Source organism: Chroicocephalus ridibundus, chromosome 4 (genome assembly GCF_963924245.1).
Source record: "Chroicocephalus ridibundus chromosome 4, bChrRid1.1, whole genome shotgun sequence".
Classification (NCBI taxonomy): domain Eukaryota; kingdom Metazoa; phylum Chordata; class Aves; order Charadriiformes; family Laridae; genus Chroicocephalus; species Chroicocephalus ridibundus.
In genome coordinates this window covers 20,584,504-20,609,348 of record NC_086287.1, presented here as the reverse complement: position 1 = coordinate 20,609,348, position 24,845 = coordinate 20,584,504, and the positions used below count along the sequence as shown (strand labels likewise).

Here is a 24,845-nt window from a genome sequence, read left to right as displayed (position 1 = left end):
TCTCTTTGTGCAATGTCTTCTCGTGCATGGGATCAAACCTGTCTCATCCAGCATATGCGTCAAGAGCATGATCAATGCACACTAAACACCTGGTGAATTCCTTCCTTTAAAGTTGTAAGACTTTTTCTGCACCGGGAGTAGAAAGGAAAGGGTGTGTGTTCTTCTGATCTGTTTAAATAAATGGTTTAAATATTTAGCTTTAGTATGGGGGTGTTTTTGTTGTTTCTAATAATATTGTCTTAGGCAGAGATACAGGAGGATGTCTTTTTGGGAAACTTCCCAACAAGTATCTAAGCACTTCAGTTTGTGGTACATCTTGAACACCTACTATGTACCTATAGCGACTCTTCTTCAATATGCCCTTCTACCACCATGTCATCAAAAATGTAGTGGTACGGGAAAGCAAAAACCTACCTTCCCTTATAGCTCTACAAGACCTAAACAGCGGACTTGCTCTGTAATCCTGGGTAAGCCACTTAAGCCAGTTATGCTTAGCTTTTCCTCCTTCTTTAACTGTTGATTCATTGTCTTGCATTGGGGCAGGACTGCTAGGAATGCTGTGTATTCAGTGCCTGTACAATGCCCTGCAGCGACGGGGGTCATCTGAGGACCAGCTGTGGAAAATTTGGCTGTGCTCCCCACTTTCCTCCTTGTCATTGGGCTGTGGAAAAAAAAAAAAAAACACAACAAAAAACCCCCAAAGTTGTCACATGCACACAGTGGTCACGGTCACATAGATAAGGACTTGGCTGTTGATTGCATTTTAGCCATGACTTTTCTTTACCTCTTTAACGCTGGTTATGCTACAAGAAGAAGCTTTTGGAGACAGTGATTGGAAACCATGACGCTGCAATGCTACCTTGAAAGTAGTATCTCCCCTTTCCAGGAAGAGCACCTTGGGTCTGTTCTATTTGTTGAAATTTGCAGTTTCTCCAAGTTCTGTGTTCAAGTTTTTCATTTTTCAGCTTTGAGTCTTTGAAACTATTTTGATTCTTGAGTTTCACATGTAATTATCAGTCTCCAGGAACTGAGTCTTAAAATAAAGTGCCAGCTGTCACAAGCATCAGAATCAAATTGGAGGAGCTGACAATCTATAAGCATAGGCAGGTGATGTGACTTACCCAGGGCCATATGGCAAGCTGAGTCAGGATTAAAATTCAGGTCTCGTGATTTCCCCAAAGAATGCCATGCCCATGGGATCCAGCTGACTTCCTGGCACACCTTTGCGCAGGACAAACTACAGTCTATGCCTCAGGTAGTTAAAATATGCACTTAACGACTATAGACCTGGTGTTAGCTGTCTTTACTGGCAGTCAAATTTCCCATTCTGTGCTGTGTCTGAGAAGATCTGTGTTTGCTTTCTGGGCTCTGGAAAAGTTGTCTTGCAGGAGCAGCTGAATTTTAGCTTGCTGGGCCCCAGCACACACCATGGCAGGAGATATGTGGTGTAATCACAGGTCCTGAAGGCTGGCCTTCTCTCAAGCTCTGTATCAGGTTGTTCAGATGTTGGATGCTGCCCAAACGTGGACTGTGCAGTATCAGAGCTGACCTTGAACGCAGGCAGACAAACCCCTGGAGGGGGGGAAGAGGGGGCTGTAGAAGAACATTACACACTGAGGCTGGCCAGGGCAATTTGAGCCCATTGGTGACCCCGTATCCCTGGCACTTCCATCTTCCTGGTAGATCCTCCATGCTCTGGGAGAGGAATTTTTGGTCTCTGTCACAGTTCCCAGATGTGAAGGTGGCAGAAGCACTTGTTTGAGCTGAAGCTGGGACTCTCTCTCTTGTGGAGTGGGTGCTGGTCAAACCATGTACCCAGAAAACTGGAATAGGCTCGTGAAGTTTTGTCAGCACCCACTGATTGCAGCAGGCACCCTGTTTCTATCAGCATGTTCACGTGAACAGTGAATGTTTTTGTACGTATTCAAAGGGAGGCTGGACAAGTGTCTTGGAAGATGCGGGAGGAACTATGTGGCTCAGGAATTAACCCAGGCTGACAGTGGCTACAGGCTAGCAGATCTTTTCAGAGAAGCCTTCTCTGTGCTGCCCTGCTGTTAGTCTTCCCTCACCAGCCATTCATGGCCGCTGTTGAGAGCAAGATGCTGGGCTAGGTGAACTCTGCTGTGACGTTTTTATGATGGAGATCAACAGCCCAAGATACAGACATTGTCCTGGCTCCAGGCTAGGTCTGGAAATTAATTCTTAACTGGTGCTGACTCAGTAACTACCTTGTCCTGCCAGAAGAGACCTGGAAAAATTAATCCTCTCAGGAAGTTTTGGTAACGACCCCTGGCTTTGTTACTGGAGGTGGCTTGGCTACATCTCACTGGGGAAGCCAGGCTGGTTTGACTTAGGAAAAGCATAAGATGACCGTGCCTGTCTTCTCTACTTGTGTTAGGCAAGCATGGCTCTTCCTAAGCTGATCTTTCTGCACCCAAGCCAGCTCTGTTTGCCTCACTTTTGGGTACCAGTCCCCAGTTCTAGTACTCTAATGACCTCAGCTTCTTTCAAAGTTGTTCTTCAGTGATGTTCTGCATCTTGCTGATGAGGCTGCTTCCCCAGTAGTTTGCAGTGCTGATCTGTTAACTGAGGAAGGTGTGACAGCACTTGTTAGACTGAGATCTGCTTTGTGCCTCATCCACATTTATACCGTGCAATGCCCTTACAGATGGGTATGGAGACAAAAAGGCTTCTCAAAGGCCTCTGAGAGAGAAGTCCATCAGATCTGCAGGGTATTTTGTTTATTGGGGCTCTCCCTTATTTGCCACTTTGTGCAGCAAGTGCTACAAGTGCTATCTCACCATTGCCAGAGCCACATCTGGCTTGAAGCCGCTTGAAGCAGCTTGAACGAGAGACTCTGCACTCAAAACATTGAATTAATGGGCTTGGTCTTTTACACGTGAGTGAAATCCTTTCAGACTCTTGTCCATGTCAGGCTCCCAACTCTTCTAATTAAGAGGCTTTTAGCTCAGCCAATGTTTGAGAGCTACAGTACAGCTGGGCTTTTGATAAATGAGGAGATGCTAGAGGTAGGGATGTAATGGGTCCAATTTCAGCTTGGCAAATGTGTCTTCGAGAGAGAACAGAACATCCTCATACAACCTTTTGTTTGCTGCAGCAGAGCTGAGGAGACGTCGTCTGCGTGGGCTGCTCTGGCTTTTGAAATAGAAACGACAAAGCTGCTAACAAGAAAGTAAGATCTTCTGGGGATCTCAGTGTTTCTTAGGCAGCTAGACGGATGTTTTAGAAAACGTTTTGCTTATTTGCACTCTTTCTTCTTGTGGCTGTTTTCTGCAATCCTGTCATGGCTTTTGCTTTGAACTCCCATTTCGTTTCCCCCGTGCTGCCGCCTGCACTCACCGTCTAGTTCAGGGTGCTGCTTGTGCTGAGACTGTGTCTTCACGGAAGGAAAGGATCTGGCAAAAAGCTTCAGCAAGGTGGCCTGTAGCAGCCAATAATTATCATTCATCAGTTGGGCTATGTGATTCCTTGCTGTAATCACCTGTAAAATCTACGCAGCATATTTGCATCTTTTTTTTTTTTTTTTCCTTTCAAGGCCATCTTTGCAACTTTTACTTGAATGTGAAAAGTAAGCTGGGGTTCTTTCCAACTTCTTTACTACTAACTCATACAGACTTGCCATCAGAAGCAAGCTGACTGTCCAGCTAATGGAGAGAATCAAGCTTTAGTCTCCAAATTTTGCTGTGTTGGCTCCGTAACACAAAAAAAAGCTTGGTAGGAGGATTTGTTTGAAAAAGAGCAAGAGAGAAAGACACCCCCGTGCCTTCTCACTTTTCATGCTTTCTTCCCTCCTTTCCTCTGCAGTATGCGCCGAAGTTTGTGTCCACCTCTGTGTCTAGTGCTTGACAGGAATATCTACTTGACTAGAAACATATATAATAGGTAGTGTTATTTATAGGTAGTTTTCTGCAGAGTTTCAAATAAGTATCTTCTCAGGTGCCGCTAGACGGAGGTGCCCTGAAAAAACACTGATTTGAAAGGGGGAGTGAAGCGTTCTGCTTGTTCTTTGAAGCAGAACCACCCTCTGGCTCACGAACCAGCAGTAATAAACAGAGTCAAATAGCGTGGTGCGTAATTGCCTTCTCCTTCTGTGTCAGCTTCATATAGTTCTCGCATGTGACACTCTTATGGACCATCATGCTCTTTGTCCTCCCATTGTACTAAGAGTGCAAACAGAATTAACTTGTTTGTTATCATGGCATCTGTACGTGGCTTTGAATTTCTTGGAGATTAAAAAAAAAAAAGAAAAAAAAAAACAAACCAACCTTCAAGCGTTCTTTGTCTAGTACTGTTTAAATCTGCTCTCAGCCTGCTTGCACAGCTCGCTGCTGCCCTGCAATGCAGAACGCAGATCTGCAGAAGGAGAAGTCTAAAGCAATCAGTGCAACAAGGCTTAAAAAATGCAGTGATGTTGCTGAAGAAAAGCTGTCTGGAAGGCGTTACACAGCATCAGTAAGTCGGGAGGTGGGTTGGGGTAGGGATGTGTTGTATGCATCTTTACAATCACAGAGCTGTGCTTAAGGGGGTGCTCTCATTCCTAGCCTTTTTGGTTTAGGTATTTGTAAGTAATGGGAATTATTTTCTTTGGCCTCTGAAATGTCTCCATAGTCGTGTAGTTTCCTTCCTATAAAGGTGAACATTTCAGATTAAAATTCTGTTTGGCAGCTTACGAGCTCTCATAACAGAGGCTGGAAGGCAAAGGGGACAGGAGTTCCCAGCTAATTAAATTTTTCCCAGTGTAGGAATTGTCTGACCTTTATTTGTGCTGTAATACCGTGAAAGGAGATGGAGTTACTATTTGGGAAGTGTTAACAAGAAAATGTCAGAGGTGGAAGGCCAGCTAGGGGACCTGGGCAGGAGAGGGCTGGGAGAGACATTCCTTCTTCTCTTTCCTCTGTCAGTTGCACAGATCTTCTTCCTCTCTGCCTTTGTCCAGCTCTGGATGTTCTTGCAGTTGTGGTGCAAGTTTGGTGTTCAAAGGTGCAGAAAAGCAACAGGAGGAGGAAAAGCACAAGTTATGACCAGAGGAACCAAGTCTAGAGAGAAGCATTGTGCTCAGGGTATCCAGGGAGCTGTGCGAGAGCTGGGAGGTGGCCCTGCTCACGGTGTCCGAACCCCCGTCTCAGGTCACAAGACTATCACCGTGCTCCCATGTGGATTTACCTGTGTGCTTTAGTATTCCCTTCCCATCCTCTAATCTCCCCTGAAACCTTCCCTCGGCACCTGGGTTTCAACAGCAGAGACCTCTGACTGGCCTGTAGGTCTGAACCTGAGGAGGAGAGATGGCAAAAGAGCATCCTTGCTCACTGTAGGGTCTGGACCCCCTCACAGTGTGGAGGGTTACAGCTGTGTGGTAGGTTTGGTTATGCCCATGTTGTGCACAGTGTGTACCTATGTATGGTGTGTACCTCTCACGCAAATTCTCTGCACACTGGCTGTCTTCCCCCCCCACCTTCCCTCAGTAACAGATATGGGGGCTGGGTATTCTTCTTTCAAATCAAAAAGGCATATAACTAGATGATGTGTGGGATGGAAGTGGAGGGTCGTGTTTGACTGGGATTTCTCTGTTTCCTGCCCTGCAGTTCTTCTATTTGCTCCTGACCTGGGCAAAAAGACTTTGAGAAGATGGAGAACCAGAGGGGAGCGCTCCTGGGATACGTCCGCTGGGAAGGAGAAGAGGAAGGGGATGAGGAGGATGGGGTGGCTGCTGGTGCCTCTCCCTCCAACCAAATGAGCGAATTGGAAGATGTGCAGGTGGAGATGCTTGAGAAGGCAAGGGAGCTCTTCCAGCTGTGTGACAAGGACGAGAAGGGTTTTATCACCAAGGTGGACATGCAGGTGAGGGAAAAAATCCTTCCCCTTTCCTGGGAGGAGCTGTAAAGTCATGAGTGGCAGAAGAGGGGAGAATGTGACAAGTCTTTCTTTTTGGCAAGCGTGGGTGTGCACATGGACTCTGTCACATTCAGATTTCTGGTAGGCAAATTCTGCCACAGCCAGCTGCTAGGAACCAAAAATCCCAGAAGCACCTTGGACCTCCAGGGAATTCTTGGAATAAGTAGGACTGCAATTCCAAATTTTTAAGGAATGCATAAAATAAAAAAATTCGCAAGAGTTCCTACAAACATTAAGCGTGCAGTGGATGGGTAATCTGGGGAGAAAAAAATCTTTGGTTTAATTAAAAAAAAAACCAAAACAAAACAACTACCACCACCCCAAAACACAGTCAACAATGAAAAAAAATTCACCAGCTTCTTAACAAAAAAAGATGTATAACTGTTTTGTCTCAATCATAGCTAAAGCCTGATCTCAAAAACTCACTGTAGGCCTGAACTTCAACTTTGCTCTAGTATAATGCATTTTGCTGCTTTCTGTTAGAAACAGTATTTATTAACAGAATCTCTGTAGTTCTTTGTGAGTTTTGTTTTAATGATTTATCAGGAAGGTTACATGCAGATTTGTTTTCTTCTGTCTCATCTCTTCTTCCATCTGTAATTAACACTTGGCAGGTCTATGCTGGTTTAATTATTGACTCACTTTGTTTTGGGTTGTGTGATGCCTAATTTTGTATGGTTACATTAATAAATATTTATTAAGCTTTTATCTAAACCTGCACATTTAACAGGCAATAGTGAGGTTTTAGTCCACACCACTTGTTATTTGGAAGCTTCTTTGGGTGCCCTTCATGCTAGGTGCTCTACACACGTATTATGAAGGGAAGTCTCTCTGCTCCTTGCCTGTGCTGTGGGAATAGTGATACTGTCCCAAGAGGTGGAAGATGACAGAAGAAAGTTAACTCTCTGTTATGGACTGAATGTTTTGTTTATGATCTGCGAGATTTCCTGCAAGAGCTGTGAACTGAATCCAGACACCCACAAGTCTGTCCTCTCTCTCTGGCCGAAGAGGTGGAGCTGGTACCTGATGGGCCCATAGAGAGCTCTCCTGGGAGCAGCAGTGGTCACAGGAAGCTGTCAGTGCCCTGGGGGGCAGCCACCTTTGGGCAGGGCTTGGGCAGGGGTGGAGAGAGGCAGGCAGTGAACTAGAGGCAATGGTTCTGAAGTCAGGGAGGAAGAGGGTTGAGCTCCCTCCAAACAAAATAACCTGAAGCTCCTTCTCTGCAGTCCTGGTTGAATCATCCAGTAGTGGAAAGCATTGCCGTATCAGTGGGCCCAAACAGGTATTTGTGTCATTGCTCATCTGTACTTGCAGACGGTCGCTTACTCACCAGGATGCAGTGCTGAAAGGGCACATCACTGTGGGCCAAAGCTGAGGACAGCAGGGACAGGAGCTAGTCACAGGGAAGACTTGAGTCATGTCTTAATTTTGTTCATTCTTTTGTCTCTGCAGCGGCTTCAGAGTGAGCTCCCCCTAACCCTTGAACAGCTGGAGGCTGTTTTTGACAGCCTGGAACAGAACAATAATGGATATCTGACACCTGTGGAGTTCAGCATGGGACTAGGTAAGGACTGCACAGAGGCAGAGGAATGAAAAAGCCCATCTGTGGCACGATGTTTTACATTGGTAAGACAGAAAGTGCAGTGGTTCTGCTGAAGCTGTACCAGCAATGCCTCATGCTTATGTGAATAACATTGGAGAAGGTGTGTGTGCAATGGTGCTGTCCCCCTTCCTGAGCCTTTGCGTTGCCACCTGCTACAACTGTTACCTGCCTACCTAGTAGAGCCAGCTTCTGAACATCTCCTACCGGAGATGGTACATACTGCAGTCTGTATCTAGCCATGTGATCCACAGTTGTCCATCTGGATAAGGACCTTCGTTAGGTGAGGGGACAGAAATATGCCTCTCAGCAACTGTCTCCAGTTGCCTTTGCCAGAAATGAGTCATCTCTGGAGTGTGGGCTTTTCTGCCCAGTGCTGGATCGGAAGAAACCTTAAAAGATCATCTAGTTCCAACCCCACTGCCCTGGGCAGGGACACCTCCCACTAGACCAGGTTGCTCAAAGCCCCATCCAGCCTGGCCTCGAACACTTCCAAGGATGGGGCAGCCACAGCTTCTCTGGGCAACCTGTTCCAGTGTCTCACCACCCTCACAGTAAAGAATTTCTTCCTAATCCCTCATCTAAATCTGCCCTCTTTCAGCTTAAAACTGTTACACCTTTTCCTATCGCTACACTCCCTGATAATGAGTCCCTCGCCACCTTTCCTGTAGGCCCCCTTTAAGTACTGAAAGCCTGCTATAAGGTCTCCCTGGAGCCTTCTCTTCTCCAGGCTGAACAACCCCAACTCTCTCAGCCTGTCTTCATAGAAGTGCTCCAGCCCTCTGGTCATCTTTGTGGCCCTCCTCTGGACCTGCTCCAGCAGGTCCGTGTCCTTCTTATGTTGGGGGCCCCAGAGCTGGATGCAGTACTCCAGGTGGGATCTCACCAGAGCAGAGTAGAGAGCAGAGTAGACGGTGAATGGGTGCCATTTGGCCACCTTGACATAGACGGCGCCCTCTGTGTTATGACTTGGTTATTCCCAAATCTTATTGAGGCATTTGTCCCAGCCATAGCCATAGATGGACATCATGAGGGTACCTGCTTCAGTGCCATTGCTGGCAGAGGTAGGCAAGATTTCTCTTCGTGGTAGCCACCAGTTGTCAAGGACCACCCTCTGTTGGTAGCCTGGCTCTGTGGCACTTGTTCCAGTCTAGGCAAAACACTTCATTTCTGTGTTTCTTTTCTTTATGGTTGTTCTTTGTGTCTGGCTTTATTGAAATCCTTTTCAGACTTTGCCCCTAACTGAAGAGTTTAGTCTGGCGTATTGCTGTCTTCCTTCTGGAGTGTGCAGGGGGGAAATCGAGGGAAGCAGTTCAAGCTGCAATCAACTCTGCTTCTTGAGAGGGCTCCTCGCATGGCGTCTGAGAGGTTACAGGGTGCATCTGCACAACTGACAAAAGAGCATACTTTAAAATGTTCAATTTCAAGCAATCTGAGGTCCTTCTACAGTGTCAAAACAATCTTCAGCTAATTCTCTAGCTCAATTTTCCCAGCTATAAAAGAGAGATAATGAGAGATAATGACTCTTTCTTTAAAGCAGACACCCAAAGTGCCTAATCTAAGACCATCTTCTTAATTAACTGCCTGATCCTCAGGTTTTAAGCTGAATAGGACCTGTATCTCCACACTGCAAGTTTTTTTACTGCAAGTTCTTTTACAGCACATCTTAAGAGTGGCAGAGAAGTGTCTAGGTTCTGGACATACGAAGCTAAGAAGTGGTCAAGTGAAGTGACTCTAGGTACACAAATAGTAGATATTTTTCCCCTTAAAGCAGCTTAATATTCTCATCCATGCTCTGAACATCCTTGGCTCCTGGCCCTGTAGCTGGGATGTCATTTCTGCCTTTTGAACCAAGCAGATGTGTTTTGGAAAGGATGAGTAGCCGCTAATGGAGGTCTGACCTCTGTATACAGGATGGAGGCCTGAGTTATGGATAGGATTGCTTGATTTGTTTCTTTGAGAAGAATTTGTTCCCAGCACCAGTATTTGTCACATGCCTTGCATAGCATGAAGTTCTCATGGTGTTATTGTCTCAGCATGAAACAGGATCCAGATAGCTGGAAGCCATCCGTATGTGGGATGGGGCAGGAGGGGTTGTTTGGAAGGTAAGTTTGTTTTGTCCAGAGATTCTACACAATCCTAGCAAGAGGCGGTCCTTGTCCCATAGCACTTGAATCAGAACAGACGTAGCACATGAGAAAGGAAGAGTATTGATCTCCTCACTTTTTTTTAAGCTGTGGGACTGAGGCATGGTGTTATTCAGTGCCGGGCTTGCAGTCCCGGAGGGAGCTTGTGGGATCATCGGCAACTGAACCCACAGTGCTGCTCTATGGGAGTGAAGTGACCTAAAGCTGCATGCTTCGCATGTTGAGAATCCAAGGCCGTGGGTGGTAGGTCATCTTCACACAGATGTGAGCAGAGCCCTAACAGCCAGGGCTGGGAGCCAGTTTCAGTCCCAGCATTGCAGACTGGATGCTGACATCACTCAGGACATCAGAACGGAGGCTCTTTACTGACCAGGAGCTGTATTCCACACCAGCAGCGTGCAGGCAGCTTCTCATGGAGCTCTGTTGGGCTGCCATTTAAATAGCAGCTTATTAAATGACATCCAATTTTACTTTACTCTCCTTCTTCCTCTCTCCTTACACCAGGAAAGTTAATAGGGATTGAATTGTGTCAAGGGGCTGGGAGAATGGATCACTCCAGACACGAGGAAACCTTTGAGTCAGGCTGGTCAGATGACTTGGACCCAGCAGATGATGATGAAGAGAAACGATTCTGTTCTATGATGGAGCAGCTCGGAGCAGCCCACATGTTTGACGAGTAAGTAGGGGAGTCGCATGGCATTACTTCTACCCTGTTTTGATATTGCGATACCAAAACTTTAAAGTACCAGCAAAGACCAAAGAGGTGAACTGTGCCGCTTGCTCTCTGAAGAACTGCTTGGACTTTCTCTACTGCTGTCTTGGATTTTCAGATGCTTGGTAACAAATGCAGTGAAGTCTGAGTGTTCTCATCAGTTTACAATTACTTTTAGTGCAGTGCTTTTCACAAAGAGTTTCCCAAACTAAAGTTCATATTACAGCTGTAAAATGTAGCAGTTGGTGGAAGCCCATCTGCGTGCAGCAAATGAAAAGAGGCATGTGAGGGTTAGACAAGGTAAGGAGGATGAGTGTGCTCTCTGTTCCAAAATGGTGTTTGAGTGTTCACACATGTTGAGGAAATCTTAGTCCTAAGAATCTCTGTGAAAGATGTGTGCTCAAGGGGCTGTTTGGGACTGGGCTGATCTTGAAGAGTGTGAAAGGCTAACCTGGGCAAGGGATGCTCACCTGAACCTTGAAATTTGATATTAATGCCCTTGCATGTGGCCCCAGTAGAGTTTGTTGTCCCCAGTGTCATCCAGTCTTTTTTTAGAGCCTTCCCAAGTGAAGCATTATACGTAGAAGATGTGGTTCTTACTGATGCACATCTGCTGGGGCTGGGGTGCCCAACAGCATCTGTGGCAGCCCTTTTTTTCAGGCATCGTAGTCCAACAGTGTTGCCAGTTTGCAGGGAGCAGTCCGGGTAGCAGCAGGAGACAAACAGCATTGGAGACAGAAGCTGAGAATGAAGGAGTTTGCTGCTTTCAGAGCTGCATCTGTCGTGAAACAGATTTTTTTGTTGTTGTTGCTCTTGTTTGCACTGTTATGTGGAACACCTGCATGGTTGTTTGTTTTTTTTTTTATTAATGCTAAACAATTTCCCTTGTCCTGAAAAATTCTGGAAAGCTGTTATGCCCCAAATACTGGAATGACACTGTGAAAGGCCATATTACTGTTCTAGAAAAATAGCCTCTGGTGTTTATAATTCTTGTGTGAGAAGCATCAAGTCTTACAGTGGAATTATCCTATGTTTTATTTTGAACACTTACTTGCAGTTTTATGCAATGAGTTCAGTAGCTACTTCATGTCGTGCCTTTGTGCCAAGCCAGCTGTTGTAAAGTAGTAATATAAACCAGAAGCTAATTGGGATTGGAGCAGGAATCTGAACTATCTGTCTTCACTGGTTTTGCTAGAAAGAAATGGCTTTTTTATTAATGGGAATTAGTATCTTCTGTTATCTTAAAACACTGATTTTGATGAAGTGCTAGTAACTTTTTCAACTTGGGACAGAACAAGGAGGCTATGATGCAATGGTGGCAGGGGAATCAAGAGCTTTTTGGTTGTTCTTTTAGTTTGTTTTCTCACAAAAAATATTAAGGGAGACAAATACATAGATAAAGAAAAATGCCTACTTTGATAATGTCTATAGGTTTAATTATTCTGTACGTTTCAAGGTAGCTCCTCCAAAGCATTTAATGGATTTAAAACATGAAGTGATGTCTGGAAGCTTATAAGACTGTTTTGGGAAGAGTCAGTTTGTAAGTGCTGTGTTCAAGTTACAATGAATTAAATGCCAAAACAGTGTAATCAATATTGCAGGTTCAGAAAAATAAGACTTCCCAGGGCTTCCTCCGTTATTATCCTGATGTGACACCTGGGAAAACTTGCTTCTTTTTTTTGTGCCTCAGTTTCCAAACCTGTAAAATAAATAAATAACAGGGATGGTAGCATCCACCAGTACAGTTCTGGTGTGAGAGCAGCACCCGTGAGATGTATGCTAAAATCCCGGGGCTGTAACAGTTTGCTGCTTGACCATAGCTCACAGCAAGTTTGCTGAATGTTCATTTCTTCGAGGCTTGGGTTAGAGAACAAATCTATTATTGCTGAATACTTGAAAAATAATCATTCCAGGTTTGCCTCCTAGAATTTTCTTTGCCTCTTTCAGATGACTTCCTTTATTTTAACCTTGCATTAGATCTCACTGCACATGCATGCTCCGTCACTGTCCAACTCCCCTCTTTCCTATGATGATGTAATGGAGGTCATCACAGGAGAAGGGCAGTTTGTCTGTCCCGAGTGCATGTTGGAGTTGGAATAACATTCCATAAGATGACACAGAAACTCATTTGCTTTCCTTCTCTCTTGTATGCTTGCTCCAGTCCACGTGAGATTCGGGAACTCTGGGCTCGGCTACGAAAGGAGCGTCCAGAGCTCTTATCCAATTTTGAAGAGTTTCTGTTGCGTGTTTCGTCATACATAAGGGAGGTGAATCATGAGAAGGAGTCTATGGAACAGGCATTGAAACGGTAAGGACAACACCATGGTTGTTTGCTGGATGCTGCCTCAAATGCGAGGAGAGACTGGGTTACAGGATGCAGAGATTTTTCTTGCTGTGATAAAATTACTCTTTATCTTGACCGGATCCCCATGGGTTTGTTTTGCGTTAGTGCCTGTGCATAACATTTGGTCTGGTTAAAATCCCACACAATGCCACATAACTGTTAATGAGAATCTGTTTCCACCCTCCTCTCCTGTTTTCTTTCTGTATTCTCCTCCTCTCTCCTGACCTGCGTGCACCTTGCCTTTTGTAGGAAGGAGACGGACCATGACCGAGAAGTCAGGTGCCTTTATGAAGAAATGGAGCAACAGATCAAAGCAGAAAGGGAGAGACTGACCTGCCAGGTACTTCATCTCTCTTGGCTGAAGCCAAACTTTCTCTGGTCTGAAGTAGAGGTGGTGGCTCATCTGGCCAAGGAACAGCTCTTACTGTGCTGAGTGTTGTATGCACAGGTGTGTATCTTTACCTCTGCAGGAAGCACTGAGACATGACAGGAGTAATCTGCTCCAGAAGGAACTGCGCAGCAAAGAGCAGGAGCTGGAGAAAATCCTCTACCGCCAGAATAAGGTAACAGGACCCAAATCCTTCTTAAAGAAGCATGTCCCCTTCTATTGTCTTTCTGATCAGACCTTTTCTGACTGAGAATCATTTTTATCTGCTGAGGGTTGGTACTAGCTAGTCTACTAGTCTAGTTCTCTCCTGTCTCTGAAGATGTTGAAGTGGTTTTTCAAGTGATTGGTTTGTCTTCAACTGTAATGTCTTCCTGTGAATGTTTTGTCCACATGTTTTCTTGTCTGTTTTGTTTTCTTTTGGCACAATCTTCCTATCAGTTGTACAATAACTATTTGGCAAGGAAGACAGAGTAAAAATTTGGAAGTTACCAGTCTGGAGCCTTTCCTGGTGTGAAAGCAAGCTGTGTATGGACATACAAGAGCCGAATTTCTCTAGTTCGTGTTTTCTGGTTGCTCCAGAATAACCCAGAGTGAACAGTTCTGTGACGCTTAAGGGCTGTACGTACTCTATATGCGCATTTCAGCACCTAATGACGTACTGATTAATCAATCACAGAAAAGATCAAAGGAGCGTGCCGGCCCTGGCATGGACATTTGAATGGGATGGTCCATTCTGGATATCTTTTTCCTTTTTGTCTGGAGAACTGAAACATGACACCCCCCCAGAAACAAGCACAGGAAGTACCTGTAAGATGCCGGCGACCAGGGGTATGCAAGTTGGATACCTATCTGCGATGTGAATGAAACAGCACTTCTCTGAAATCATCAACTCGTTGTGCAGCAGCTGCAAAATCCAGCAAAACTTAGGTGCCATCAGGAAGGATATTGAGAATAAGATAGGGGACATCATTTTCCTGCTGCCCACACCCTTGATGTGCCTCAATGGGTGTGTGCAGTTCTAGTCTCCTCTAACTCCACTATGTCCTTCTTAAGTATGAAGGTAACAGAGCATCTGCCTTAGGAAGAGAAACTAGGACAGCCTAGACTTGATTTTGGAGAGGAGGAGACTGAGAGAGGAAGATAGAAGTGAGCTTTATGGACTCAGGAAGGTGGTGGATAATATCCATGTAGAATCGTTATCCTCTAAATCCTGCAACAGCAGAGGTGAGGGACACTCAGTGAGACCAGTATGAATTCGATTTAGAAGAACCTACTCCTTTACACAGAGATTAGTGAACTTTTGGATTTTTTGCTGCAGGAGGCAGGCAGTATCAGCAGTTCAAAAACGGATTGGACAAACAAATGGACAACAGGCTTGTAAATGTTTATTAAAAGGAGGAATAGCCAGGTATGTGGCCTCTAACATCCCTAGTCCAGGGACCATAGATGCTCATACTCCAGGGGGTGTATGTGGGGAATGGACCATAGTTAGGGGTCTAGGCATGCTCTTCCCAGGTAGCATCCCCTCTTGCTATGGGGTCAAGGCAGAGTACTGGGCTATATGGACACTTATTCTTACTCGAATGGTCATTTCTGATACTCGTTGCTTAGTACAAGCCTGAGAGTTATGTGGTTAATCAGGTCCCCCTTGTGGTGTAAGACCAGTATTGTAATCGTGCTATTCTATGGTGTCGCTTCCAAGTACAGACAACATAAACGGGAGAGTTGTGTGTGAGAGAGATTTCTTAGGGAGGGGCAGGTGCTTTGCTTAAAGCCTGTCCCCTGGCTTATTGAAAGATCCAAAGGCTGTAGGCTGCGGCTGCTGTGTCTTAGTCTCAACTCCACTGCTCAATATATGTGGTCATGCTCAAATTTCCCTTGAGGTCCAAAGGACTGGAAGTCTCCAGACAAAGCTAGGTGTGACTTGCGCTTGTAGCCCCAGCGGGGAGAGATGTGGGGCTTGTGTTTCAAGGAACCAAGGAAAGGTCAGCTCTGTTCACTCCTGCTCACGACTGTTGTATGTGTGTTGCTGGCAGAGAGCAGGGTCACAAGAAAAAAGCACTTTATCTTGTGCCACAGTGTGCTGCTTTACTTTCCCTTTGAGAGGGGGAGAAGGTGGGCTGAGAGAAAAGGTAAGTTGAAGGTATAAATGTAGAGGCTGACACACTGGCCACACTGGTCAGAACTGGTTCCTGGTGTTCTTCTCTGGTTGCAAGCATGGATTGTATAATTTTATTTTGGGGCTGTAAGTTCTCAGATGGGTACCACAATTTCTGCATGGCACCAGCTTCAGCAGAGCGCCCTGTTTAGCTGGTACGGCTGGCTAAATACTGAAGTGTCAGTCTGATTCTTCTTGCGATGCCCTACTTGTCATCTGAGATGGGCGGATTTGACTGCTGTGTCTGTCTTGTGACTCTTTCCCAGACTATGCCAGCCACTTGTGAGGAATCACATCACTGGTTGAATATGTGACAGCAGGCTTTAAACTTCCCAAATCAGGTTTATTAGTTGTGCTGGGGTCTTAGGCTGCCTAGAGTGCATCTGTGCCCCAGTGGCATTTAAGCAACATCTCTAGCTTGAGGCCCTGTCTCCAACAGTAGTAAAGGCTACCCAATCACTCAACTTTCCAGGTGTAGCGTGAGATACCCCTAGCACCTTGATACATCTCCCTTTCAGCAGCCATGGGCCCAGGAAGCCCCCAAACTAGAGGATGCATTTCAACAATTGTGTTTAATAAGTCCCAACAGACACACTCCTGCTTCTGCCCAAATTTTTCCAGTCCTCCTTTGACCCTCATTTGCACTCTGATTTTCTACAATGCCAGACAGCAACAAGTTCCTCATGCTGCCTGAAGCGCTTCCTCAGCTATGCCTGACTAATTGCATTGCTTGCTCCCCAGTGCTGGCATGATGAGAAATAATTGCTTCCAATTTTGCCTTCTCTGTGCCACTGGTGGTCCTGTAGACCTAAGTAGTGTTGACCTCCCTTCCGCCTTGTTGTTTACATTTGCTTTTTCAGCCTGTTTTTACAGGCATGATTGTACAAAACCCTTCCTCTCTGTGTCCAACCCCTCCTTCTCTCTCATTGCAGCTGGAACATCAGCTACAGTCTCTGAACTCGGAGCAGTTGGAGACCCGTGTGCAGAATGAAAGGCTACGGCACCTGAATGAAAACCTGCTGGAAGAGCTGGAGAAAAGCAAATGGGAGCTGGAAGCGGTGAAGGGGCAATTACACAAGCTCCAAAAAGAGGCTCAGCTTGAACAAGAGCAGAAGGACAGGTGGGAATGGGCAGGGAAGGGGGTGTCAGGGCAGGCACCCAGGCAGAGAAGGAAGGGTGGGCAAATAGTTAAAAAACACCTCTAATTAGAAGCCGTGGCCTCATCAGAGGATTGCCTGTCTCTTCTTGAGGAAAAGAAGTAACATTCTAGTGGTCTTATGGGCCTAAACAGGGAGTGATACTGCCTGCTCCTGCCTGTGTTTAGTGGGAAATGAATACGCTCATTGATGTTTGTCTAGAAAAGCACTGTAAAAAATACAGACGTTCCTGGGCCTAAAGGAGGCTTCTCCTCTGTGTATTTTCCAGTTCACCATCGCCTCTACAAAATTCCTACAGATCCTCTTCTAATCACTTGTGTTCCTGTTTCTGGGTTTAATCTAATAATACTGAACTAAAACATTGGGATGTTTCAGATCCAGATGGCAGTGAGCATCCTTCCCATCTCTAGCAGCTGAGGAAACTGGGGTGTGAAAGGAGAAAATGGGATGCCTGCTCTCGCATTGAAGGAGAGTGGGAGAGCTGGGGTATAACCCAGCCATCCCAACTTCTGTGGCAGTGCTGCTTCCTCTGAGTCATAGAATCATAGAATGGTTCAGGTTGGAAGGGACCTTAAAGATTACCTAGTTCCAACCCCACTTCCACGGGCAGGGACACCTCCCACTAGACCAGGTTGTAGGTCCATGTGTCATAAAAAGCTATTTAACGTTTACTTTAAAAATGAGAAGTATGGCAATCTTATCTGTTGTGTGGGGGCACAGTAAAAAAAACATTAAATGTGAAGTTTGCTGGAACAATGAACTGTGCTTATATTCAAACGTAAATCTGAAAAATGGAAAGCTGTTCAAAGCTTAGATTAGTGCTCAGATTGACACCTAGTTGGTCTTTAATCCTCTATCATTGCAGAAAATAGGAAAATTACAGTGTTGCTAGACCCCAGGAGTGTGGAAGCTTCTCAAAAAAACACTGAAGGGATCTGAGTTATGCCAGTTTTGTCATTAATTTGTCTAACCTGATTTGTTTTGAAGAATCTTCTCACAATAAAAGCAAAGCAAAACAAGGAAAAAGTTTTAAGACAGAACATTGCTACTATAGGACATACCAGCTTTTGTTTTTGCAGATGTCCTACCATATGCAGTTAATGTGCAAATTTAGTTACCCATAATCAATGAGGTACCAGATTTTGTATACTATAAAACCTTAGTAATAGAATAGAAGTATAGTCAGACACCCTGGCTACAAAATTCACTACTCTATAGGATACTGAATTGCATCCAGTACCGAACCCAGAGGCAAAAAAAATCCTTCCAATGTCACAGGAAAAGAGTGATATAATTTTTTTGGGGGGGTGGAACGGGAATCCTCCTAGCATAGGGCAGGCCCTTATCTTTGAGAATACCATGAGTGTCCCTGAGAAAGGGATCTTTGTATCCCGTTAACTTATTTCCCCTTTTAAAATCCCCTACACCCAGGGATGTGTTTAGAGTCTCCAAGAATATGCAGAAAGAGAAACAAAGCCTCCTTCGGCAGCTGGAGCTCCTCAGGTAAGAACAGGGCAGGGGGGAATCCTGACTTCTCATAAGTGTAAGGGGATGAGGTTTCAGCACTGTGCTCTTTTCTCCCACAGAATGCAGAATCCCACAGAATACGCTCCACTGGGAGCATATTCAAGCAGTGCCCAGACATTGCTTGTTTTTCTAGGTCCAGACAGAGTTGTGAGATCTGTTGAGCTCTGGCAGAGCACAGGCTGTGTTATATCACCAAGTAGTCCCTCCACTGAAGGAATTTAGTCTTTCCTGCTGGCTAAGGGGACCATGTGGAGCCCATTACTTGAGCTGGGATACATGGAAATCCCAACGCGCCTGGCAATAAATAACACCTTTATCTGTGTCCCAAGCTCCCTTTCTGTTCTAGCTTTCAAATGTTGATTTTTGCTCCATTTTTGATGAGTGCTTCATTGTGTCTCTCCTGTGTCTTACTTTGGAGCAGAGAGATGAACAAGAAACTTCGAGATGAGCGAGACGCTTTTGAAGCCAAGAAGCTGGTTAGTCTAAGAAAGAAAATCCCAATTCCCAACCACCCTCCTTTCACCTGCTGCTGTTGCTGTCGCCACTCGGGGGCCTGTCACTTCCACGGGGGACAATGACCTGAGCTCATGAGGCCTGGTGTGGTGCTTAATACAGACTTCGCAGCACCTCTCTGCCCGTGCTGGAGACGAGCTCTGCTGGTTGCAGTTGCCAACTGCCCAGGTTTAACCCAAGGCGTGTTAGCTTGTGACTGTCACACAGCCCCGTGCAGGGCTGCAGTGGGTGGCTGCCTGCTGCACACATGAGGTCTGTGTGTTGTGACAGGCACTGGGCACGTGCAAGGAGGGGAGTGAAGCTGGACGCATCCCTGGTGGTGAGGAAGAAGATGGATTCCCAGATGTGCTGCTGGCTGACTGGGGGTGGAGGGGCATGGGAAGGTTTTGGTGTTTCTCTGACCCCTTGAGTTTGTAGCAGATGTTTTCAGATGTTCCTCTGGGGCAGATCCCCATTCCTGTGAACTCTGCTGGGGTGGAGGTGCAGTAGTGAGCCTTGTGTCAGAGAGCTAGGAGAAAGAACGGGGCCTCTAACATCTGGAGAAGTCCATTCCATCTCTGGCCTTTCCCAGTCTCCCAGATAAGTACGAATATGTGACCTGTTTTTAATTCTTACTATTTTTTTTGTGAAAAAAAGTCTTTGTGTTCCCAAATGTCCTGGCAAGGCTGCTCTGTGCTCTTCTTGGACCCATCCCTGCCACCATGTGTCTTTGCCGGCCCTGCCGCCATGCTCCACTTGAAGATCTGGAAGTACCTGTCTTGCCATGAGGACAGGCAGTGGTAGGCTGAGAGACTTCCTGGCTGGTGTGTAAATGGAAGCACAGGGATCATGCCCAGATAGGGGACGAGATGCCCTGCTGGGAAGAGGCTGGATTTTTTTCTCCAAGTGGAGCAGCAGATGCATAAAATAACTTCATTAGCTGTTTTGGATGGAGGTGAGGTGTCTGCCTTTGTGTATGTGTTTCTGGAATCTGAAAGAAGATTTTTTTTTTTTTTTTCTTCTCCATTTTTAAAGCTGCTAAGTATGTGTGTGTGCACCAGAGCTTCCTCCTCGCTCTTGGAGAAGTAATAAACACAGTCACTCTGTAGCAGAGTCCAGTGCAAGTAGGCAAAGAGAATGGTTTGTTCTCCTCTTTTCATGCGTAGTGCTTCATCAGTTTCTGGGTTCCTGTGGGTGGGGCAGGTGGCCCATGGAGACCACAGTTCAGGTATGTACCTCTCTGTGTGCAAAGCTTGTCCGCTTCTACTCTGTTTTCTTCTCCTTTTCCCCCACTAGGACCTGCTTAGGGCTGCTCTGAAAAATGACAGTTGCAGGTGAACCTAAGAAAGAGCCTATCAGAGAGAGTCATAGTACAGAGGAGTCGCTTTCTCCCTTCTCCCTGTGCTGCCAGTAGGGATGGGGCAGCAGAGTGAACTCCTCCTACCACCATTGCTCATCCGGCAAGGCTGTGTCATGCTGGACAGATGACGCCTGTGCTGGAGTAAGGTTTTTTCCTTTGTCAGACAGGACATCTTGCTGGCCATTCTTGTTTTAGCGTGCAGGAAAGCAGGGCTCCAGGGGATTGCAGAGATGCTGCTATCATCACACACCTGCAGAAGATCTGCTGTCCAGCCCGTCCCACAGTAAGGGGGAGAGACAATAGCAATACTTCCCTGCAGCAGCAGAAAGGAGATTCCAGCCTTCTGATGGAGATCCCTAGTGCGTGACACTCTCTCTGCCAGAGACTATCAATGCTTTTACAGGCTAAAAAGAAACCCAAGGCTTTAATGCCCTCTGTTAGTGCTGGGAAGGGTTGTGTTATTTCTGTGAAATTAAGGTGTGGTGAACAGTGGTTCTTTCATAGCAAAGACTTTGAAGTGGTTGGAAGGAGGAGTTGGGCTGTACATGGCTGATAGCAACCCAGCTGCTGCTCCTTTGCACTTCTCAGTGCCCAGCTTAATACTTTGCTCTTCATAAGAGTTTCTGGCCTTGTCAGGGTAGGCAGACCCTGGCCCCCCGGCACTGTGGGGCACTGTTTTGCCCCAGTGGCTATAGGTCACAGATAGCAACGTGTGGCTATTTCTGCCTGTATGCAAACCACTCTTGGGTGCTTTTAAGACCCAGGAGTTGCGGGTTCAGTTTCACACCCATGACCCATCTGGCTATGGAGTTACGCTTGCATGCTGTATGTTGACAGAGCGATTTTCATGTCTGCTCATGGTGAAGAGTGTTTTGGGACTTTGACTACATTGGACACATATTTGTATTTCACTAATAAACCAGAATTTTTCCTATCCCACTGATAAACCAGAATCTTTCCCATCCAAAATGCTTGTACGTGTGCTGCTGTTGTTGTGGAATTCTTGCCATCGTGTGTTGTACAGCTGTGACGTTGCGTCTGTCCCTTTACCATCCCAGTGAAAAGTCAAATGTTACCCAAACCTGGCAGGCCAATAAAGCATGGCAGAGCCAACGGCAAGCGTGCCCCGTTGTTTCTCCTTTCTTACCCAGGTACGTACTCTGCGGGCTGTTTCCTCTCCAGGTAGGGTGGTGCCATAGCAGATTGCCTGGGAGTTCCTTTGCTCCGCAGGTGACTTGAAGGTTGCAACTTGGCTCCAGTGGGCGGTAACATGATTTCCTTGTTTCTGTGCATCTAGAGAGTGCCTATGAGCAAACCAGCCCAAACCCTGAAAACTTCCTCCTCCTTCCCCACTGGAGAACAACTGGTTGGCTGAACCACAGCCTGGTATCAGTGATGACCGAAGGGTCATTATGCACTTGGGTGTCCTTTACCTTGGAAGATATGCACTCTGCAGTTGTGAGCCTTTCCGTGCTGGATTGTTGCTGTGGCTGGAGCTTCTCTTGAACACCAGTTTTATACGTAAAAAGTGTTTTGGGGTGGTTGGTTTTTTTGCCCTCAAAGGTCCTAGTTGGGTGAGGTCCTCTGTGGAGTCCAGAGTGCCTCCTTTTGTTGGACCGCTTTGCAGTAAAGGTGTCCTGGGAGTTCTGGCCAACAGAGCAGCTTCTTAATTTTTTGCCTTTTAAAATAAGCCGGGGTTATTGAAGAAATAATCTTTGTAGTCCTTCCCTGGGCTGTGGGCTGCATGAAGGAGGGCCTGTCTGGAGCTGCCTGCAGGTAGTTTGGTCAGTTCAAAACTAGTGACAGAGGCAGATCTGGCAGGTTGCAAACTTCTTTCCCCACCTTTACTCCTAGAAATAACTTGTAAGGACATGTCAGAAATCGCCAGAATTACAGAGTGAGTACATCTCCCTTCCCGTCAGTGCGGAGGTGGTGGGCACCTTGCCACGCTGTCTCTCACTTTGTGTTTTCTGTGTGTAGCCAGAGCAGTTAGCCAGTCTGTTCGGGGGTGGGAGGGCTAGGCTTTGGCATGGCATTTGGGGGAGCTGTCAGGTCGTTCCTCTCTCTGCCACAGGCTTTCCTGTATGATCTCAGGCAAGTTGCTCATCTCTGACTCTGCTGAGGATGACAAAGCTGCCGCGTGGGGGGGAAGAGGGTTGCAAGAGTTGTCCTGCTTTCCCCTTCTCTAGGGAGCTGGTAAACACTGGCTGTAGGAAGTGTGTAGTCTGAGGTAAGTAGGTGGAAAGCATGGAGAGGGACCTTTGTATAAGGCAGAGTATGTGCATAATCCTTTGCAGAACGATCCCCTTCCTTTGCTATGGTGCATGTGCAGTTCTGGGTGAGTACCATGCAGGAGGGGTACTAGTGCCTTCTGAGGAAGGGGCAACTGGTCTGTCCCACAAAACATCAGCGTAATGAAAAGGGAGGTGGGGAAAGAGAGATTCAGCTGTGAGACCAAGTGGAGAACAAGCCACAGAAATGAAAGCTCAGGGTGGCTAGAGGAAGAGTTCAGTTTGGGGCACCACTATTTCTGATGGATTTTGTTGCAAAGGGGAAAGCAGCAACAGTGATGCCTTCTTGTATGAGTTAAATGAGCTGAACTGAGAAAAGCAAGCCCTGTGCTCACCTCTGTTCAAGCCTGCCAGCGGGCACTACCACGGCATGGTGCGGGGCTGCAAGGGCTCCAGCCTTGCTTCCCCAAAGCGGTCTGTGGAGGTGGTGAGTGGTTGAACTGGGTCTGGTCAGGTTCCTGGCTCCTAATCGCATTCTTCATCCCTTCTCTTTTCAACTTCCAGGCGCCTCAGAGCAAAAAGCTCCTGTTGAAGAAAGGGTCAGTGCTAGGCAGTTACCTGCTGGACGACAAGCCAGTCAAACGGTTAGACGGGCATCTGTGTTGTGTTTGTGGTGTCAATCTGTCTGTGCCCGCTGGAGTACCTGTCAGTCAAGCTGTGTCTTGTGTCTAGTTCTCCCACCTTGGTGCTGGCTGTTTTGGGGAGCGTGTGGGGGGTGTACCTTGACTGTGGCTCGAGCTGCCTCTTGTCATCAGGTGGTGAAGCTGAGGATGCTGTTAGCTGATTCCCACAGGGGGGTGGCTGCTCTCTGGGCTGCTTCTACATGCAGCAATGGGGGGCAAACCTAAATGCTGTCAGAAGCTATCGAGTGGTCATGAGATGGGAGTCACAAGTCACAAAAGCTGTCTCTGACCAAGTCAGGCAGCTTCATTAAAATGACTGGATCATCTCCCAAGTGTGCCAGTTCCTCCTCAGGCAGAAATCCTGTCCACGGGCTCTGCATGCCAGAGCCCATATCCTCGGGGCATGGGAGAGGGCAGGAGTTGCACAAGGCTTGTGTTCTCTCTGGCAGATGAAAGCCCCAAGGAGAGGGCCCAGCTCCAGGTGGGTTCATCCTGCCCATCTCCCTCCACACCTTTGCAGATGCTCACCTGGCACACCAGGCCTCCCCCTGAGCCAGGGCAGGTTGAACATGTCTGTGTGGCTGAGGCCTTTTTTTTTTCTTTTTTTTTTTTTTTTCCACTGTACATGCAAACTATACAGTGGTTTCAATACCCACATGCTCCTGCTGGCCTGAACAGTGCTAGCATTAAGCATCAGCCCTTGCCAACGAGCTGTGCGACCAGCATACTGGTATTGGCCAAAAGCCAGCTGCTTCTGAGAGGCAGGGGAGGCCAGCCCAGCCCTGACCTGGTTTGGAGCTGGATCTCCCCTGCAACTGCTGGCCCCAAACAGGTCTTAAAGGTGGCGTGTTTCCCTGTTTCCTACCAGGTCTCTGCAGGTTCCACCGCTTCCCAGTTTCTCCTGGTGCCAACCAGACACATAGGTCTAGGCTCAGAGTTTCTTCCAGCTTCAACTCACCCTTAATGCTTGCAATTCTGGTAGTGGCATTTAAGAATTGAGCTTCAGGTTCCTGGGCTCATGGACTGGTGGAAAACCACATGAACAGGGCTGATTCGAGCCCAGGCTGGGAGGTTGTTTAGATAGGTCTGAGGCAGAGCTCTTTCATGGCTGTGTGATTGCCAGACATGCTATCCATGGGATCAGACACACAAGTTCTCCCATCCTCCTCCTCAGCTATTCTTGCAAAGATCCTGCTAGCTGCTGCTGGCATAAGCCCACTGGAAAGGCTTAACAGGTGGAGGAGTCTGGCAGTGAGAGTGATGTGAGAATGGGAGAAGTATTTGTTGGTCCTGTCTCTGTCACAGTGCTGTGTCACACCATGTTGCTTGAGAAACACGAATAAAACCCATTAGATCTGGAGTCGCTGTTAAGAAAGCTTTGTGTTTGTCCCTTTCACCACTGCCCCCCACCCCAAAGAGGCTTTTGAGTCTCAGCCTATCATTGCTGCTACTCCTGCTAGCCCTGGGAGGTGGCGGCTGTTCTCCTGAGCCTGGGAGGATAGGAAGAGGTTCCAGCTGGCCTGGCTCTGGGCTGGCATTTGGGGCAGATGCAGAGAAGAAAACCAGGAATGTGAACGCCCTTTCACAGAACAAGTGTAGACATTGCAGCAGGTGAATTTTGCAGCCCTGATGCTTTCCATAGAGTGCAAGAGCTCTTGATCCCCCGGTGTAAGAAATCGGGAAAGGAAGGCAAGAGACCAGCATGGCTGAGTCAAGACTTGCTGGTCAAACTAAAGGGCAAGAAGGAAATGGACAGGTATCCTGGGAAGAGCATAGGGATGCTGCCCAGCTGTGTAGGGATGCGGTCAGGAAGGCCAAGACGCACCTGAAGTTGAACGTGGCAAGGGACACAAAAAATAATAAAAAGGGCTTCTACAGGTATTTCAGCCAGAAAAGGGAGGTCAAAGAAAGCGTACCCCACCTGATGAGCAAGATGGGCAAACTGATAGCAACGGACCAGGAGAAGGCTGAGGTACTCAACAAGTTTTTTGTCTCAGTCTTCATTAGCAACCTCTATCCCCAACCTCTTGAGTGGATAGACCTCAAGGCAGGCACCGGGGGAGAAAATTCCTTCCTACTGTAAGAGAAGATCAGGTTTGTGGCCACCTGAGGAACCTGAACATACAGAATTCT

The 24,845-nt window shown here is 46.8% G+C and overlaps 1 protein-coding gene across 9 annotated transcripts in view; it reads left to right on the top strand.

Moving 5' to 3' along the window:
• CRACR2B (calcium release activated channel regulator 2B) overlaps positions 1-24,845 on the top strand; it is a 49,704-nt gene that overhangs the window by 14,285 nt on the left and 10,574 nt on the right. For 7 of the 9 annotated variants that reach the window (XR_010070697.1, XR_010070698.1, XR_010070699.1 and 4 more), the window contains 10 exons: positions 5,604-5,859; positions 7,366-7,477; positions 10,165-10,336; positions 12,534-12,680; positions 12,966-13,056; positions 13,187-13,279; positions 16,195-16,382; positions 17,851-17,922; positions 18,368-18,422; positions 22,594-22,673. Coding sequence is in view for 6 of the 9 variants with exons in the window: in XM_063332088.1 (XP_063188158.1) it covers positions 5,647-5,859; positions 7,366-7,477; positions 10,165-10,336; positions 12,534-12,680; positions 12,966-13,056; positions 13,187-13,279; positions 16,195-16,382; positions 17,851-17,922; positions 18,368-18,422; positions 22,594-22,673 (1,223 nt within the window). In the remaining 3 variants the exon portion in view is untranslated. Of the gene's footprint in view, positions 1-3,102; positions 3,194-4,156; positions 4,474-5,603; positions 5,860-7,365; positions 7,478-10,164; positions 10,337-12,533; positions 12,681-12,965; positions 13,057-13,186; positions 13,280-16,194; positions 16,383-17,850; positions 17,923-18,367; positions 18,423-22,593; positions 22,674-24,845 lie in introns of those variants that run through there. The other 2 variants (XM_063332091.1, XM_063332090.1) reach the window with 2 other exon arrangements.